This window comes from Globicephala melas, chromosome 18 (genome assembly GCF_963455315.2).
Source record: "Globicephala melas chromosome 18, mGloMel1.2, whole genome shotgun sequence".
NCBI classification, from domain to species: Eukaryota; Metazoa; Chordata; class Mammalia; order Artiodactyla; family Delphinidae; genus Globicephala; species Globicephala melas.
In genome coordinates, this window is record NC_083331.1 from 17610596 (window position 1) to 17630314 (window position 19719).

Sequence of the window (19719 nt, forward strand, 5' to 3'; positions counted from 1 at the left end):
TGAGGCGAGCGGGGGCTACTCTTCGTTGCGGTACGCGGGCTTCTCATTGTGGTGGCTTCTCTTGTTGCGAAACACGGGCTCTAGTCACGTGGGCTTCAGTAGTTGTGGCACACGGGCTCAGTAGTTGTGGTGCACGAGCTTAGTTGCTCCACAGCATGTGGGATCTTCCCAGACCAGGGCTCGAGCCCGAATCCCCTGCATTGGCAGGTGGATTCTTAACCACTGCACCACCAGGGAAGTCCTCATCTGGGATCTTGTTTGAAACAAATTCTGAACCCTTACCCCAGACCTGTTGCTGAGAAATCTGGGAATGGAGCCCAGCAGTGTGTGTTTTAACAAAGCCAGTTTATTCTGATGCAGGCTAAAAATTTGAGAAGTACTAACCCAGAGCAACGTGTAGTATGAGAAGGTGAATGAGAGTTTGAATTAGACTGGAGTGATACTGAGATTGTCAGTGTTTTCTGGATCACATTCTTAGGACTGAAATCTGATGGGGAATTATTAGTATTAGTTTACACTCTGCATGACTCCAGTTTGGTGTGTTGATGCTACTGGTCACAAGTGAGATGGGAGGCAAAATGTCAATGGATCACAACTATTGACAACTCAAACGCATGGTTGTATATCAGTAGTGCTATTTTCTTTCCTTTAAACATTAAAAAAATTTTGTAACATTTGATATACAAAAATAGATAATGTAGATATAAGTTTTGAAGCAATAATAAAAGAGATATCCATGAATCCAGTACTCAATTTAAGAACTAGAACAAAAGCTATTTCTCTGATTCCCATCCCTAGCTTCCTACCAGAAGTAATCCACGCCTAAGTAGTGACATTCTTGTTCAATTCTCCTGTCGCTGTACTGGCCATGGCAGGGCTGGGGGACTTGTACCCTGGGGGTTGGGCCTCTGTGTTGTAGTGAAATTGCATGTGTGACTCCAGAGCCAGAGCATGTGTGATTTAATTCCACATATAAAAGAAAAAAAAAAAGTAAGCCACTGTCATAAATATGTGTAAATCATTACTTTGCTTTTCCAGATTTACCATATATGTCTGAATCCTGAAATAACATAGCATTTAATTTTGCTTGCTTGTTTTTTTATATGAAATATTCATACTGTATTTGTAACAGGAGAAGATAAAAAAATTTTTTTAACATTTCTGGATTCATTTGTGTAGCTGTAGTTCATTCATCCTCATTGCTGAGTAATTATTGTCTCACAATTCCATTTGTTTTCTTTTTAATGAACATTTGAGTTGTTTTCAAAATTTTTTGCCATTACAAACCAATGATGCCAGAAACCACTTATATATATCTCATGATGGGTATATGTAAGAATTTCTGTAGGATTTATATACCTTGGAGTAGAATTGTTGTGTACTTGGGTATTTTTCATCTTTACTATATTTTGCCAAATTTTCTCCCCAAAATGGTTGTACCAACTGACATCTCACCAGTTGCTCTACATCTTCATGAACACTCGGTGATGTTATACCTACTAATGTTTTGGCGATCTTGAGTGCAAAATGATGTCTCACTGTGGTCTTAATTTGTATCTTCCTGAGTAATGAGGTTGACCACCTTTTCATGTTGGCATTATTGTTTTATCTTCTTTGAAATGCCTTTTCTTGTCTTTCTCCTGTCTTCCCAGTGATGTATGAGTACTTTGTATATTCTGGATATTTATTAATTATTGTTCATGCTTCAAGTATTCTTCTGGTTTGGTTTCTTTTTTCACTTTCTGTGTGGCATCTTTCAAAGAACAGAAATTCTAAATTTTAATGAAGTTATTCTTCTGGTTTTAGCATTTTTGTATTCTGCTTTTAAGAAATCTTTCTCCACTTAGGGATCGTAAAGATATTTTTCTTTAAAAACTCACTGTTGCTTTTATAAATTTTCAAACCATCTGGAGTTGACTTTTCTGTATGGTGGTATAGTAGGTATCTAGTTTCTTTTTTTCCCCCACATGGATAATTATTTGGCTCAGGACCATTTATTGAATGGCCTGTCTTTTTCCCAGTTGTCTGCAATGCCATCTCTATCATATCGAGTGTCCATGTATGTTTGGGTTTATTTGAGGGATATCTTCTATTGGTGAATTTATTTTCTACTCTAATCTGTATATACTTTATAATATATCTTTAAAAGTTAGTAATTTTTAAAATTACAGCTAAACATAATTAATAGTAGTAACTTAGTATTAAATATCCAGTGTTCAGATTTCCCCAGCTGTCTTTTATATATAACACACATGAACACGTGCTAATGTATGTATAAATCACATTATAGTTTGTTTGGATCAGTATCCAGATAAGGTCCATGTATTGTGATTGGTTGATATGTCTTTTAAATCTGTCAATCTATAGGTTCCTACTCCATTTCCCAAGCCACTCCCCCTTCCCCTTTTGCCTTGTTGCTTGTTGTTGTTAGAGAAATGGGGTTGTTTATCCTGAATTTTGCTGATTGCAACCTCTTGATGTTTAGTATGTCCTGTTCTTTTTATTTCCGGTAAATTGGTTGTTAAATTTAAAGGCTTTGTACCCTTCCTTCCTTCTTTCTTTCTTTCTTTCTTTCTTTTTCTTTCCTTCCTTCCTCCCTCCCTCCCTCCCTCCCTCCTTCCCTCCCTTCCTTCCTTCCTTCCTTTCTTCCTCGCTCCCTCCCTTCCCCAAGTCTGATTTGTATGTGGTATTATATTCTATAAAAAAAACAAACATTTTGAGATATAATTCACATACATTTTCATATCTGCTCAGTATGCTTATTTTTAGCATATTCATACTAAATATGAGTTGTGCAACCATCACCATATCCAATTTTAGTATATTTTCATTACCACAAAAAGGAATGTTGCGTCCTTTAGGATTCATTCCCCATTCCCTCCTCCCCCCCCAACTAATCTTCCTCCCTTCCTTCCTCACTCCCTTCCTTTCCGTGCAGCTAGGCATGTGGAATCAGGGATCAATACCTGTGCCCCCTGCAGTGGAAGCGTGGAGCCCTAACCACTGGACCACCAGGGAATTCCTTAATCTACTTTCTATCTCTATAGATGTGTCTATTCAGGACATTTATATAAATGGAATCATATAATATGTAGCCTTTTGTGACTGACTTCTTTCATTTAGCATAATGTTTTCAAGGTTCTTGCATGTTATTAGTATACGTTAGTACTTCATTCCTTTGTATTGCCGAATGAGTTTCCATTGTATGGATATACCACATTATATGTATGTATTCATTAGTTGATGGACATTTATTTCCACTTTTTGGCTATTGTGGATAGAGTTGCTATGAGCATTCATGTACAAGTTTTTGTACAGGCATGTTTTCATGTCTCTTGGGTATATACTAGGAGTAGAGTTGCTAAATCATGTCATGACTCAATGTTTTTAACCTTTTGAGGAACACCCAGACTGTTTTTCAGTGGCTACACCATTTTGCAATCCCACCAGCAGTGTATGAGAGTTTCCAGTTTCTCCACATTCTCACCAGTACTTAGCTGTCTTCTTTATTTTATCCATTTTAATGTGTGTCTCGTGATTTTGATTTCTGTTTCTCTGATTGCTAATTATGTTGAACATCTTTTCATGTGCTTATTGACCATTTGTTTATCTTCTTTGGAGAACTGTCTATTCAGATCCTTTGTTCATTTTAAAATTGTATTGTCTTGGGCTTCCCTGGTGGCGCAGTGGTTGAGAGTCCGCCTGCCGATGCAGGGGACACGGGTTCGTGCCCCGGTCCGGGAGGATCCCACATGCCGCGGAGCGGCTGGGCCCGTGAGCCATGGCCGCTGAGCCTGCGCATCCGGAGCCTGTGCTCCGCAACGGGAGAGGCCACAGCAGTGAGAGGCCCGCATACCGCGCAAAAAAAAAAAAAAAAAAAAAAAAATTGTATTGTCTTATTATTGAATGGTAAGGGTCCATTTATGTCGTCTAGATACAAGTCCCTTATCAGATATATGATTTGCAAATCTTTTCTCATTCCATGGGTTGGCTTTTCACTTTCATGGGTAACATATAATTTTTATTAGGTGGTACATAATGTTGGGTTCTTTCTTTTTGTGGTATTAGCAACCATTGATGAACATTGCCTAGATCCATTAATTTGTTAACTGTTGTAAAGTGGTGGTATTTAAATTCTACAACTCCTTCTTTATAAGAATTCTGAGTTTAAAGTTAATGTTCCTTCAGCACATTGAAGACTATCATTTCACTGCCCTGGGGCTTCCATTGCTTTTCAGAAGTCAGCTTTGGCATAAATACCTTGAAACATGAATGAACCAGTTGGTGGCAAATTTAGTTTTTATTGTCCCAGAGCTATTGTTTTCTAACAGTATCACCACTTGACAGGCCAATTTTATATCCTTATATAGCCTTCTACCTCCTTCTCCGCAAGTAAAATTTTTACATTTGCTTCAATTAGTGTATTTAGAAAAACAGACTGGGTAGCCCAAGGAACAAGTATATAAATATCTGTATTGTAGAGAATTTTAAAAACAAGGTTATTTAGGTATAGTTTATATATAGTATAATTTGCTCATTGTTAGTATAAAGTTTGAATTTTAGTAAATTTTTCAGTTGTGCAACCATCACCAAAATCCAGTTGTAGAATACTTCCATCACCCCAAAAAGTTCCTTCCTGTCCTTTTGTGAAATTATTTATTTTTGTTATAGAGAGTCTTAACCTGGAGTTGATAGAGGCTTTCTGATGGCTCTAAAACCACATGAAATTATATGTAAACAATATGTTCTATAGGGCCTGTGTTTTTTGTTGTGTTTTTTTTTGCGGTACGCGGGCCTCTCACTGTTGTGGCCTCTCCCGTTGTGGAGCACAGGCTCCGGACGCGCAGGCTCAGCGGCCATGGCTCACGGGCCCAGCCGCTCCGTGGCATGTGGGATCTTCCTGGACCGGGGCACGAACCCACTTCCCCTGCATCGGCAGGCGGACTCTCAACCACTGCGCCACCAGGGAAACCCAGGGCCTGTGTTTTGAAAAGGGCAAAATTTTAATAAAGTGTCAATTATACAAATGCAGGCTTCTCTTGTCTTTAGGGTTGACTGGGGATATACAGATTACTGTGTTGAAAAGTTACATAGGATAGTATGACTATGCTACCAACTGGATGCACATTTAGGTTCATAAATTTTTAAAAATTTTTATGGATTGCTTTTTCTTGAAGTTTAATTTTGTCATACACATATATAATTCATTTTCGTACAGTTCTAAAGTCAAATGTAGCCTAGTTTCCTTGAGCTCTCTACCTTATTTCCTCCCTATTCCCATATATTTATGTGTAAAATAGTTCTATGCAATCTATTTTATGTATTTCTTTCAGTTTTTTTTTTTTTTTTTTTTTAGAGAAGGCTTTGAGTCTTTTTTTTTTTCCCTTAATTTATTTTTGGCTGCATTGGGTCTTTGTTGCCCCACGCGGGCTTTCTCTAGTTGTGGCAAGCGGAGGCTACTCTTCGTTGTGGCACATGGCCTTCTCATTGCGGTGGCTTCTCTTGTTGTGGAGCATGCGCTCTAGGCGCGTGGGCTCTAGGCGCGTGGGCTTCAGTACTTGTGGCACGTGGGCTCAGTAGTTGTGGCTCGTGGGCTCTAGAGCACAGGCTCAGTAGTTGTGGCACATGGGCTTAGTTGCTCTACCACATGTGGGATCTTCCCAGGCTAGGGCTTGAACCCGTGTCCCCTGCATTGGCAGGCGGATTCTAAACCTCTCCGCCACCAGGGAAGCCCTTTCAGTATGTTTTTTGATATTTTAGAAGGTTTATATTTTTGTTATGGTGGTTAGTTAGCTTTATTTAGTTCCTTCTCTTTTAGTTATTATCTACTGCTTCCCTATTTTGTGCATTTTGGAAATTGGTAGTGACCTCTTCTTCCCCTCCTCAGCATCTGATGTAAAATATACCCTTTTTTTAGAAAGGTTTTTTTTAAAAAAAAGGTTTGCTTGTTTATTTATTTATTTTTGTGGCTGTGCTGTGCAGCTTGTGGGACCAGGGATTGAACCGTGCCCTCGGCAGTGAAAGCACTGAGTCCTAAACCACTGGACCACCAGGGAGTTCCCTTTAAAAGTTTCTAAAAATTGACCTTTATTTTGAGATAATTGTAGAATCACCTGCAATTGTAGAACACAATACAGAGAGACCCTTTACTCAGTTCCCCCAATGGTAACGTCTTGCAGCTTTATAGTAAAATATTGATATTTACACAGTCAAGATATAAAACATTTCCATCACCACAGGGATCTCTCATGTTGCCATTTTGTAGCCATGCTCACTTCCTCCCATCCTGCCCCCTCCTCAGCCCCTGGCAACCACTAATCTCTTCTTCATTTCTATAATTTTGTTACTCGAAGAATGTTATATAAATGTAATCATATGGTATATAACCTTTTGGCATTGGTTTGTTTTCTCTTAGCATAATTCCCTGGAGATTCATCCAAGCTGTCGCTTGTATCAATAGTTTATTCCTTTTTATTGTTGGATAGCATTCCGTGGTATGGATGTACCACAGTTTCTTTAAACTGCGAAGAATGTCTGGGTTCCAGGTTTGGGTTATTATGAATAAAGCTTCTATAAACACTTGTGTACAGGTTTCTTGTGAACCTAAGTTTTCATTTCTCTGGAATAAATGTTCAGTAGTTGCTAAGTCCAATGTATTTGCATGTTTAGTTTTTTTTTTTTCTTTTTTTTGCATGTTTAGTTTTTTAAGAAATGATTTTCCGGGGGCTTCCCTGGTGGTGCAGTGGTTGGGAGTCCGCCTGCCGATGCAGGGGACATGGGTTTGTGCCCCAGTCTGGGAGGATCCCACATGCCGCGGAGCAGCTGGGCCCGTGAGCCATGGCCGCTGAGCCTGCGCGTCTGGAGCCTGTGCTCCGCAACGGGAGAGGCCACAGGTGTGAGAGACCCGCGTACCGCAAAAAAAAAAAATGATTTTCCAGGTATCGTTTTACATTCCCACCAGCAATGTAGGAGTTTCTCCACATCTTTCCCAGCATTTGTGTTGTCTCAGTTATTTAATTTAGCTGTTTTGATAGGTGTGTAGTAATAACTCATTTTGGTTTTAATTTGCATTTCCCTAATGGCTAATAACATTGAACATCTTTTCATATACTTATTTGCCATCTGTATATCCTCTGATGAAATGTCTCTTCATTTCTTTGGCCTGTTTTCTAATTTAATTGATTGTGTATTCTAATTTTGAGTAAGAGTTCTCTGTATATTCCAGATACCAGTCCTTTATCATATATATGTGGTTTGCAGATTTTTTTTTCTGTCTCTAGCTTGTGTTTTCATCCTCGCCACATGGAAGCTTTCTCAGAGCAAAATGTTAACATTTTGATGAGGTCCAGTTTACCAGTTATTCCTTTTGTGGATCATGCTTTTAGGGTCAAGTCTGAGAACTCTTTGCCTAGTTCTAGATCCTAAAGTTTCTTTCTTAATTTTCTTCTAAAAAATTAGTTTATAGTTTTACTTTTAAGCATGATTCATTTTGTTTTATTTTCTGTGTAAGGTATGAGTCTTAAGTTGAGGTTCATATATTTGTCTATCAGTATCTACCTGAACAGCATCATTTGTTGAAGAGTCTAACTTTCCTCCATTGAATTGCTTTCATACCTTTGTCAAAAGTCAGCTGAGCATACTTATGTAGGTCTGTTTTGTGTTCTCTATTCTATTCCATTGATCAGTGTATGTATGTCTTCACCAATATCACACAAGTGTTTATTACTATAGCTATATAATAAATCTTGAAGTTAGATAGACTGATTCCTCCCACTTTTTTTTTCCTCAAAATTATTTTAGCTATTCTAATTACTTTGGCTTTCTGTATAAACTTCAGTATTACTGGGATTTGAAAGCAGTTATGCTAAGTCTATATATCATTGTGAGGAGAATTGACATCAAATTGAGTCTACCAGTCCATGAACACAGTGTGTCTCTCTATTTTTTTTTAGATTCTTGAATTCCTTCATCAGTGTTGTATCATTTTCAACATCTATATCTTGTACATGTATTGTTAGGTTCGTACCTAAGTATTTATTTTTTTGAGAGATTATTAATGATATTGTTTGTATTTTTAATTTTGATGCCCATGTGTTCATTGCTAGTATATTGCTGGAGGAATCAGACTCTCTGCCTTCAGACTATACTACAAAGCTAAAGTAATCAAAATGGTATGGTACTGGCACAAAAATAGAAATATAGATCAATGAACAGGATAGAAAGCCCAGAAATGAACCCACACACCTATGGTCAATTAATCTATGACAAAGGAGGCAAAAATATACAATGGAGTAAAGACAGTCTCTTCAATAAGTGATGCTAGGACTTCCCTGGTGGTCCTGTGGGTAAGTCTCCGCTCTCCCAATGCAGAGGGCCCGGTTTTGATCCCTGGTCAGGAACTAGATCCCTCATGCATGCCGCAACTAAGAGTCTGCATGCCGCAACTAAGAAGTCCGCATGCCACAACTAAAGATTCTGCACGCCACAACGAAGATGCTGTGTGCTGCAGCTAAGACTCAGCACAGCCAAAATAAATAAATAAATATTTTAAAAAAAAAGTGGTGCTGGGAAAACTGGACAGCTACATATAAAAGAATGAAATTAGAATATTCTCTGTATTTTTAATTTTGATGCCCATGTGTTCATTGCTAGTATATAGACATACAAATAGATTTTTATATTTTTATCTTGTATCCTGTGACCTTGTTGGACTCACTTATCAGATCTGCCATATGTGTGTGTGTATACATATCTGAAATCCAGAGGCATCTGTCTTGTCTTTTCTCTTCTCTTTTCTTTCTTTTTTTCTTTTTCTTTTTTTTGAAATCCATTAGTCTTTCTAATATATTATGGTATTGGTTTTTCTGGGTTGATTTCCCAGGTACATTGTGTGCTTTTTCAGCATTTTATTTCAAGTCTTTTAGTTTCAGGATATTTTTCCCTTTAATTATTATCTTTATTGTCACTTTAATTCTAATAATTTTCACCTTCATTTCTTTTTTATTAAAATTTTAGTTCTTTGCACATTCTATATCTCTTAAGCATTACCTGTTGTGTTATTGTTCTTGGTTAGGTTTCCTTTCTGAAATATTTTTTTCTTTTATTTCAGATTCTTTCCTGATTTCTAGTACCTCATTACTGAGTGTTTCTAATTCTGATTATAATGTTCTTTCACATCTTCTATCATTCTCTAGGATATAATTTTTACATGTTTTGTTGGTACAGCTTTTTGGTAGTCTTTTATTGCATCATTCTGCTCCTTGTGTCTTATGGCATAGAATTTGACCCCAACCCTTTTATATTGTATACTTTATAATAGGTTTTCCTGAACTCTTTGGAGTGAGTGGGGGGTCAGAATAGCTTTTCTAGCTTTACCACTCTAGACCCCCTTCTGTTTTTTTTAAGTGATTAAATAAAATATATATATATATATATATTTATATATCTTCCTATTTTCTGAGATCTGGCTCTTGTTTCACTAACCCACTTTGATCTGGATCCTCTCTTTACTTTGCCCCAATTGAGCATGTCTTGATCACTTGGAATTCTTTGTTTGTTTGTTTATAAATTTATTTATTCATTTATTTAATTTTTGGCTGCATTGGGTCTTCGCTGCTGCACGCGGGTTTTCTCTAGTTGCTGAGAGCGGGGGCTACTCTTTGTTGCGGTGAGCGGGCTTTTCTTTGCGGCGGCTTCTCTTGTTGCGGAGCACGGGCTCTAGGTGCGCAGGCTTCAGTAGTTGTGGCTCGTGGGTGCTACAGCGCAGGCTCAGTAGTTGTGGTGCACGGGCTTACTTGCTCCGCGGCATGTGGGATCTTCCAGGACCAGGGCTCGAACCCATGTGCCCTGCATTGGCAGGCAGATTCTTTACCCCTGCACCACCAGGGAAGCCCAGATCACTCGGAATTCTTTTCCCGGAAATTTATTTTCAGTTATAGGGCTTTTTCCAGGTAGGGGGACTTCAGCCCCTTGTTTTTGAGTCTACTCTCGTCATATTTTACAACGTTAGCATGTGCAGAAGATCCCTTCCATTTGCAGCTATTCTCAAATTGCCTTTCTAAACTCTAACGATTCATGATTTGGGGTTCTCCTCCCCTCAAGTCCTTCAGTTACCCAGTAACTTCTGCTCTTGTGTTTCCTTCTGCAGATATGCTGAGCCCATGTGAGTCCTATAGTTGGTGATTTAACCAGATCCTTCTTGTATTTGAGAATTCGTGGGGTTACCTTGTCACCCAATCTTGTAGATTTTATCCATGGGGTTTTGGTTTGGCTGTCTTGGTAACTTTTTTTTCGGCCGTGTGGCATGTGGGATCTTATTTCCCCTACCAGGGATTGAACCTGCACTCCCTGCATTGGAAGCACAGAGTCTTAACCACTAGACTGCCAGGGAAGTCCCATCGAGAGGTTTTATTCAAGAGAATGGCAACACAGGTTTGCATTAAAAAAAAGAATGATCTGGCTGCATTGTGGAAAACTGATTCAGTGCGTAGAAGGAGACTAGGAGACTAGTAGTGATCCGGGTGACATGTGACATGATGGTGGCTTAGTCTAGGATAGTGGCAATAAAGCTAGAAGGTTTGAATCCTATTTTGGTGACTCCATTGGATGTCAGAGAATGAGAGAGTGAGTAGACATGGATGATCTCCCAGGATGGGGGTTCATGCAACGGTTTGGATGATTGCACTGTTTCCTAATATTGGGAATATTCATGGAATTGTAGGGGGTGTTTTTTGGGAGGGGAAGATGGGGGAGCAGGTGTGATATTTAAGCAGCTGAGTTTGAGGCCTTAAAATTATCTGTCCTCTAATCCTAAACATATACACATGCACACATATTTTAATTCTTCAGCAAGCCTTTTCCTGACCCTCTGATCATGTCTCCTTCTGGTATAGAACTTTATTATTTACTTTCCTATCTGAACATTTAACAGACTCGTGTTACTGCTTATTACTACCATCTTTTCCCCTAGAACAGCTGCTGGCAAACTTTTTCTTAAAAGGAGAGATAGTAAATATTGTAGGCTTTGTGGGCCAAGAGACAAAAATTAAGTTAATGTAGACACAATATCATTTATAATGTAACCACTTAAAAATATACGAACTATTCCTGTGGGGTCCTGCAAAAATAGACAGCTTGCCAGAATTGGCCCATAGGCTGCAGTTTGCTCACCACTGTACTAGACTATAATTGCTATACTTGCCTCCTAGTTGCAGGCATATTGCCCTGGAGCATTTTGGTTGAATTTAGTAAATTTTTATCAAATGAGTGAATATTATACTTACAGATTTGAAGCCCAGGCAAGAGAGCTGAATAAAGATAGATATTTGGGAGTGGTCTTCAAACAGTAATCGAAGACTTAAGAGTAGATGAGCTCACTTGGGAAGAATGTAAGGGAGGAGAGGCCCTAAGAAGAAGCCTTTTTCTGTAACTTAAACAGAGAGGAGAATGAGTGATGACTAACTCAAAGGTACTTGTATCATAGATAGTAGTCAGTACCTGTTGTTAACTGACCTAAGCCATTTGGCCATTTACACTCATAGGTTCTTTTAGATGAATAGGAGGCCTTTATATAGATAGGTGAGGGCAATAGGTGGTTTTCCTTAGAAATTTTACTATCAGTGAGTTACGTTATTTTTCTTCTTTTTTCTTTTTTTTCTTTCTTTTTGGCCGCTCTGTGCGGCTTGTGGGATCTCAATTCCCCAACTAGGGATTGAATCCAGCCCTTGGTAGTGAAAGTGCTGAGTCCTAACCACTGGACCGCCAGGGAATTCCCAGTGAGTTATATATAATAAAATAATAAAACAAGCCTTAGACAGAATTTGCTACCCATACAAACATGTATTAGCAAGCAGTCACAAAAAGTCATATAGCTTGTTTTATGGGTTTAGCTCTTTTAGACTCTACTACCTTGTAATAAAACTTCAACCCTCAGCAGATACCAGAAAGATCTGACTAGGATTAGCAGACAGAATCCTCGAAGATGGGGTGGGACACAGGATCAAAAGGAAACTTAGACTCAGAAACTTCTCTGAAGACAGATTGCAGGGCTTGTCAGATTCTTAAACCGCAAACAGGTAAGAATCAAGACACTTGTACAGTGTTTCTCGTTAATCCGTATATCTTGAAGAATTCCAGTTCAGCAATATAAAATTATTTCCAACATCTTTTATGCTGATTAACAAACACATGTCTAAATTCAGATGTTGATATTCAAAACACTTACTAATTGGGAGCTAACCTCTGATTTGGGCACTTCACATGCTAACTAACCCCCTGTGAAGTGTGGATTCCTAATTTAGAGTACTTCAGAAGTTAACTCATCACTTCTATCCAAGCTGAAGTAGCACTTTAATGGAAATTACAGTGTAGCAGTAACTTGATCATATTTTGGAGGAGATAGGCTGCCTGGGTCTTTTTGTTGTGTACTATCTTATAACAATTTGTAAACAATTAAATGTAATAGTTATTGCAATGAAAATACTTTTTCTTCTCAGCTCTAGTAACAATTGGATTAGATGTTTATACAGGCAAATTTTGACAATTGGTGCAATTCTAATCTTCAAGTGAATAAAGACAGCTTTCTTTACAGAGTGATCAAATAACACTTCATTAATATTGGTATTTGATTGCTCAATATTTATTACAGTTTGTATGATTGATTTATACATAAAGCATTCTCTGTATTGATAGTGTTGAAGCCTAAATGCAGAAACATATTAAATATAGAATTAGATTCAGGGCTCTTTCTTTGTACTTTTGAACCCTATTAGTGATAATAGTTTTATCAGTGCATCATTCCATCACATTAAATAAATGTTACTAATTTGAATTTTGTTTGGTAGTTTTGTTTATATTTAATATATATCTATATTTAAGCACGAGTTTATATCTAGGTTAATATTTCAATATATTTAACAAAGTTTGTAATTTGGGTTCCATGGGATATTTTTTCCCTGCAAAGAGATTAATTTATCACTGCAGTTTAAGAAAACTTGACAGAGGTACCATAACAAAAGAATCATTAAATAAAATAATAACATACTGAATCTAGCAGTATATTAAAATAATAATATACCATAACATGTAGCCTTTATTCTGAAAATGTAACCATTTATCATATTTGTATGTGTAATAAAGTAATGCATTAAATCACTATGTCAAGGGGAGAAGGGATATCTAGTCATTTCACTAATTCCTGTTAAGACATTCCTGATAGAGCCTCTTAGTAAATTGTAGAAGGATACTTCTTTATCTTTTGATACAAAATATCTATCCCAAATTTATTTTCATTTTTATGTGATTTTAAGGCCATGACAATGAGGCATTTACTTTTTTTAAACATGAATCGTTTGCAATAGAATACATTAGTTGCAAGCATCAAAAATCAGCTCTGGCTGACTTAAGAGCAAAACCATAATTTATTAGAAGAATATGAGGTGGGGATTCTGGGCAGACCCTGCCGACTCAGAGAAAGAAGAAGCCTCTAGAGACGGTGCACCTGCAGATGGAGCAAGGTGGTGCCTGCCCACAGGGCCCTGGGGCTCCATCCCCAGGAGAGGCCAGGAGCCGCTCCTTAAAGTCGGGGGACCCCTACAGGCTTTCTTACCTGAGGACCAGGGACGATGAGGACGACCCAGCAGGGCTGCTGTGAGAAGGGCCTGCCATGATGCTTGAGAAGTGCTCAAAAGGTGTCCTGGACTGCTGTGCCCCCGAGGACCCTGCTTCCTCACCAGTGTGGACTCTGAGGTTCCCAAACTGCTGGCCTGGAGCAAGACTCCTTGAAATCAAGGATTGCCAGTACTCAGCGTCTCTGTTACCTTTGCTGGGTGCTTTTTAGAAACTATGGCGGCCTTCCCACCAGGGTTCCACCCAAGCACTTGTCAGGGTTTCTGGAGGCTTCCTTGTGGCTCGTCCGCCCGTCGGCACCTGGCCTCTGGGACACGCCTTCTTCGGGTCTCCTGTGCTCCACCCCCAGCCCGGCTGCCTCTTCCACCTCCTCTGGCTCTGTCCTGGGGCCCTGCCCCTGTGCACTCACCACTTGGGGTCCCATTGTTTGAATTACTCTCTGGGTGTTCTCTGTGCCCACTACTCTTCAACTTTTCTATTTCCATAATAAAAAGATGAAAAAAGTAGAAAAGTAAAATAAAAGAATATGAGGTGGTTCAAAGAATGAGTTACGGAAACCAGGTAACTAGGAACACAGCAAATTCAGGATATAGGCGTGGTTCACTACCTTGTCCAAATGCTTCCTTTGGAAATTAATGTGCTTTTCTTTTTCTTTCCATTTTGCTCTAGGTTTAGAGTTATAGGGGAGAGTTCTGCTGGCTGAGTTTAAGCTCATGCCCTGTTTTTGCTAGGAGAAAGTGAGATGCTTTAATAGATGGTTCCATCAAGACTGTACACAATGGAGAATATATAATTCCCCATAGAAACCTGGGTGCAGTTAGGAAACGGGGATGGATCCTAGGCAGCCAAGCTCTACCTCCCACTCCCCACAAAACTAACCAACAGACATCCAGTAAAATAGACAGGAGTTTTGGCTTTTTAACCTCCTGTAGTTCATCATTTAAAGTCTAAACTGATTAATCCTTAAAAATAGAATCTTAAACAAATTTAAATCTTAAATGCCAGAGACCTTAATTTATGTACTAGCAGTATCAATATTTAGATACTTATGAAATTTTTGTTTTTCTTTTTAGACAATGCGAAGACACAGAAATGAAGTGACAGTTGAACTGCGAAAGGTAAGAGTGATTTGTGTTTAATAAAAAATAATTAGACTTTTTCTGATGCTAAAATTTTTTATAACTTGAATAATGAAAATACTATGGCAAATTAGTAGGCATCCCTAAAACTACACAGCATAAAAATATATCATGAAATAATTTATAATGGTATACATTTATAGAAACTTCCATTTATTGAGTTACCAGGCACTGTGTGAAGTACTTTACCACTGTCATTGAAATTCTCACAACATCTGATGAAGTTACCATTGTTTTTTCTTAATAACCTCTTTCTATGTGGGCTATGTGCTAGACAGAATTCCTCCACCTTCCTCATGTAAAAGTTAAATGTGGAAAAAAAAAAAAAAAGTTAAATGTGCTTGTTAAAGACACTTTAGAAAAATAAAGTAGAATAATCTTATATCTTACCAATTGAATGCAACTACTGTTAAAATTTCTTTTCTTCCATTATTTTTGAATTACCTTCATTAGATTGTATTTTCATGCAATCAGATTTTATTTTAAGCAAATTTTAATTACCAGTTAACAAAGTACACATAATAAATTCTGTCTATATACAGGTACATTTAAAAAAATAGATTTGAAACTTATTTCTAAATCTTTGTGTTTGTCTTAGATTAGATTTTCTTGATCTAATTCACTCCTAAAACTCATATATTAAATTATCATCTTGAAAATTTTCAGTTTTAGAGAGAAAGAAGGTCTTGATTCTGAGAGTACACACTCTCTCAGTGAGTCACTAGAATCAAATGGACCTGTGCATTTATTTACTCAATAAGTATTATCATACCCACTTTGTGTTATTAATTTTTACTCAGCATCGATGTTATGCTCCTTGGTATAGTATATAGTTCCTGAGATCCATTCTCCTGTACCCCCTCTGCTCCATTTTTTATTAAATTCGAAAAATACTTGCTAATCCCATGTTCTTTCAACTCCTTAACTTCATGGATACTTACAGATTAACATCAGTGCAAGTTTTTTCAGCTCCTTGGGTCATTTGGACCAGAGAAGTGAACTAAACCTTAGCTTAATAAAGTAAGGTGAGCTCCTTGCCAGTCGTAACACTTTGGACTTAGCTTCTTTTTCTTTTCTTTTTAACTTTTTATTAACATATAACACACCTACAGAAAAGTCAACACAACTTAAGTGTACAGCTTGATGAATTTTCACAAAGTGAACACATTTGTGTAACCAGCTCCTAGATCAAGAAAGAAACACTACCTGTATCCCAAGGCCCCTTCACAGTTTCTGCTTTCCCCCAAAGGCAACCATTATCCTGATTTCTAACATTATAGATTATTTTACATATTTTGCATATTTTGAACTTTATATAAATAGAATGGTGTGTATCTTTTTGTATCTGGTTTTTCATTCATCATGTAAAGATCATTCTCTGTAATAGAGCTGATAGGAATAAAATTGGAATTAAGTAATTATTCATTTGTTGTTATCTCTTCACATTACACCAGCTCTCCCCAGATGTGAACCTTCACTTTCCCTTAACTTTTCATGCTTGGAATACAATTCTGAAACTTTTGTATTGGTCTTAGTATTACTCAGAATCCTCTCCTGTTTTAAGCTTTTTCGCCCTTCTGATATGCTTATAAATCTAAGCTATTCACTTATATTTATATTTGGTGATTTGTTCCTTTTATACTTGTGCTGCCCTCTGTATTTAATTAATAGAATTAAAATTTCTTGCTTATCAGAGTACATCTTTTTTTTTTTGCGGTACGCGGGCCTCTCACCGTTGTGGCCTCTCCCGCTGACGCGCAGACTCAGCGGCCACGGCTCACGGGCCCAGCCGCTCCGCGGCATGTGGGATCTTCCCGGACCGGGGCACGAACCCGTGTCCCCTGCATCAGCAGGCGGACTCTCAACCACTGCGCCACCAGGGAAGCCCCAAGAGTACATACATCTTTTTAAATATTCACCTTGGTTTCTTTAGAGACCGCTTTCTTATCTCCTCTTTTTTTTCCTTCTGGATAACATTATTTCCTTTTGAATTACTATGATTAATTCCTGAAAAATCCTTGTAGGAGGATCAAAATAAAATTAACTGAAGAAATCTCAAGCAGTTCCTTATTTCACATTTCAGAATTCCCTAAGTAAGCAGCAGAAAGTGACCCTTTCCTGAAACAAAGCCTATACTTCAAAGCTTAATTGATTTTGATATAATTCTCTGGAGGTGTGTAGAGCCCTTCAAAAGAAGATTCCTCCACTCTTTATGGTCAGAGTGTCTGCCTCTGATTTCAGCCTTGCTGTCTCTATTGCTCCATTGAGGAGACAGTCACAGCATTGTTATTACTGACATTGAGATTCTTGAAAATACAAGAAAGAGAACTAGTTCCCAGTTTCTTAGATGAGCTCTACACACTTCTGTTAGATGGTAAGCTTCTAAAGTGAAGGTAGTAACCACACTCCCTGACCCAGCCCCGACCCTCAACCCCAGTACTCCCAGGTCTCTCTCCTAGCCCATCCCAAAATGCCCAGTCAAATTCTGGACATGTAGTTGGTACTCATTACATGCTCATGTTCAAGAATTTAATTGAATTATGATATCTTAAATTTTTACTTAAATTTAAATCATTTATTGAAGCTTTAAGAAAAACACTTTAGATATAGAACAGTGCTCAGAAGCACTGATCTGTGACAAGTCAGGGAGCTTGTGTCAAAATGTTAAACAAGACACTGCTTCCTTTACCACCAAAGTCTTTCTGCCTAAATAAATGAATAATGGAACTAAATGGTGTGTTTATTTTCACAGTTGATTACTAACACAAGTTCCTTATCTTGTAGCAAACCTACAACAAATAATTTGTTCGAGGACATTTAGCCAGTGACCATACTTTGAATAACACTGATACTGATCTATAAAAATTGAGGGTGAAATCTAGTTATTAATATGTAGTGCTTTACTGGCCTCAGACTCTTTTTGTTTGAACTCTTTTCTTTTGTCTCCTTGATCTCTTGCTTTCTTATTTAATTAGGCCCTTATGCATCAACACTTACACAGAAGTCTGTATTTCTGTTTTATATCATTTTGAAAACAGAATTACATAGGAATTAAATAACTTGCATAAAGTCACACAGCTGAAAAATGGCAGAGCTGAGCTTTTAACCGTTATGCTATAATGCCTCTCAGTGTAAATGTTTAAGTGAATAATGCCTTATAAATTGAAAATTGATCCAAAACCTGTCACTGGCATTCATAACTTTGGCACATTGTATTAAACTTGATATCATCTTCTCTTGGTGATTGATCAGTCAGATATGCCATAGTACTTTACTGTCATTAGATCTGGGATTGGGGCAGGTTGAGTTCTTACATAAAGAAAAACACCACCAAAATGCCCATTGGACTGATCAGATCCAGTACTTGTTTTAGCTGTCTGACTTAAATAAAATATCTCTTTTTAAAAATAGCCTAAAAACAAAAAAAGCCTAAATTCCCCATATTAACAAGCTAAAGAGGAAGCGTCATATGATCATATCAATTGATGCTGAAAAAGCACTTGACACCCCATTCCTGATAAAACTCAACAAATTAGACATAGAAGGGGATTACCTGGACTTGATAAACAGCATCTACAAAAAACCTCATAGCTAACATCATACTTAATGGTGAAAGACTAAATGCTTTCCCCCTAAGATCTGGGAACAAGACATGGATGTCCATTCTCACCACTCTTATTTATTGTAGTGCTGGAAGTTCTAGCCAGTGCTGTAAGTCAAGAAAAAGAAATAAAAAGACGTAATTTGGAACAGAAGAAATAAAACTCTCCCTATTTCTAGATGACATGATTATCTATGTAAAAAATGCTGAAGAAGCTCGGTGCTTTGTGACCGCCTGGAGGGGTGGGATAGGGAGGGTGGGAGGGAAGGAGACGCAAGAGGGAAGAGATACGGGAACATATGTATATGTATAACTGATTCACTTTGTTATAGAGCAGAAACTAACACACCATTGTAAAGCAATTATACCCCAATAAAGATGTTAAAAAAAAATGCTGAAGAATCTAGAAAAAAGTTTCTAGAACTAATAAGTGAGTTTGGCAAGGTCACAGAAAACAAGATCACACATAAAAGTTAATCACTTATATATGCTAACAATGAGCTTGCAGAAACCAAAATTAAAAGCACAGCGCCATTTATAAGCACTCCAAAGAACATAAAATACCTTGATATACATTAAGAAAACATGTATAGGATCTGTATGCTGAATATTATAAAATGCTGAGGAAAGAAATCAAATAAGACTTAAGTAAATGGAGAGGCGTATACTGTGGTCATTGACTTAGTAAAGATGCCTGTTCTCAAGTTTATCTGTTTTCAAACTCTCTCCAGGGTTTTTTTGTAGACATAGACAAGCTTATCCTAAAAAGTACATGGAAAGACACAAGCTCTAGAAGAGCTAAAATAATCCTGATAAAGAGTAAAATAGGAGCAGTTGCTCTACGCAATATTAAGGCTGCTAGAATAGCTACAGTGATGAACACTGTGTGGTACTGGCAGAAGGATAGACATCAGTGGAACAGAGATAGAACCCAGAGATCAGCCCATACAAAAACACCCAACTAATTTAATGGACGAAGGATAGCGTTTTAAACAAATGGTACAGTACTAGAACAATTGGACATCCATAGGCAAAAAGAAAAGAAAAAGAACCTCAACCTAAATCTCACACCTTATACAAAAACACAAAATGGATCCTAGATGTAAAAGTAAAGCATAAGGCTTTTAGGAACAAAAAATTGGAGGAAAATCATCAGGATCTAGAACCAGGCAAAGAGTTCTTATACTTCACCACAAAATCATAATCCATAAAAGGAAAATCGGATGTTAACAAATTTAAAAATTTTGCTCTGTGAAAGCCCATGTGAATAGGATGAAAATACAAGCTAGAGACTGGAAGAAAACCACATATCCATTACAGGACTGGCATCTAGCATATGTAATGAACTCTTAA

The 19719-nt window shown here is 37.7% G+C and overlaps 1 protein-coding gene across 1 annotated transcript in view; it reads left to right on the top strand.

The window, feature by feature from the left end:
- The window catches only part of KPNA3 (karyopherin subunit alpha 3), a 90765-nt gene that overhangs the window by 36704 nt on the left and 34342 nt on the right, over positions 1-19719 (top strand). The window contains exon 3 of the mRNA XM_060287909.2: positions 14700-14744. Coding sequence (XP_060143892.1) covers positions 14700-14744 — 45 coding nt within the window. The remainder of the gene's footprint in view (positions 1-14699; positions 14745-19719) is intronic.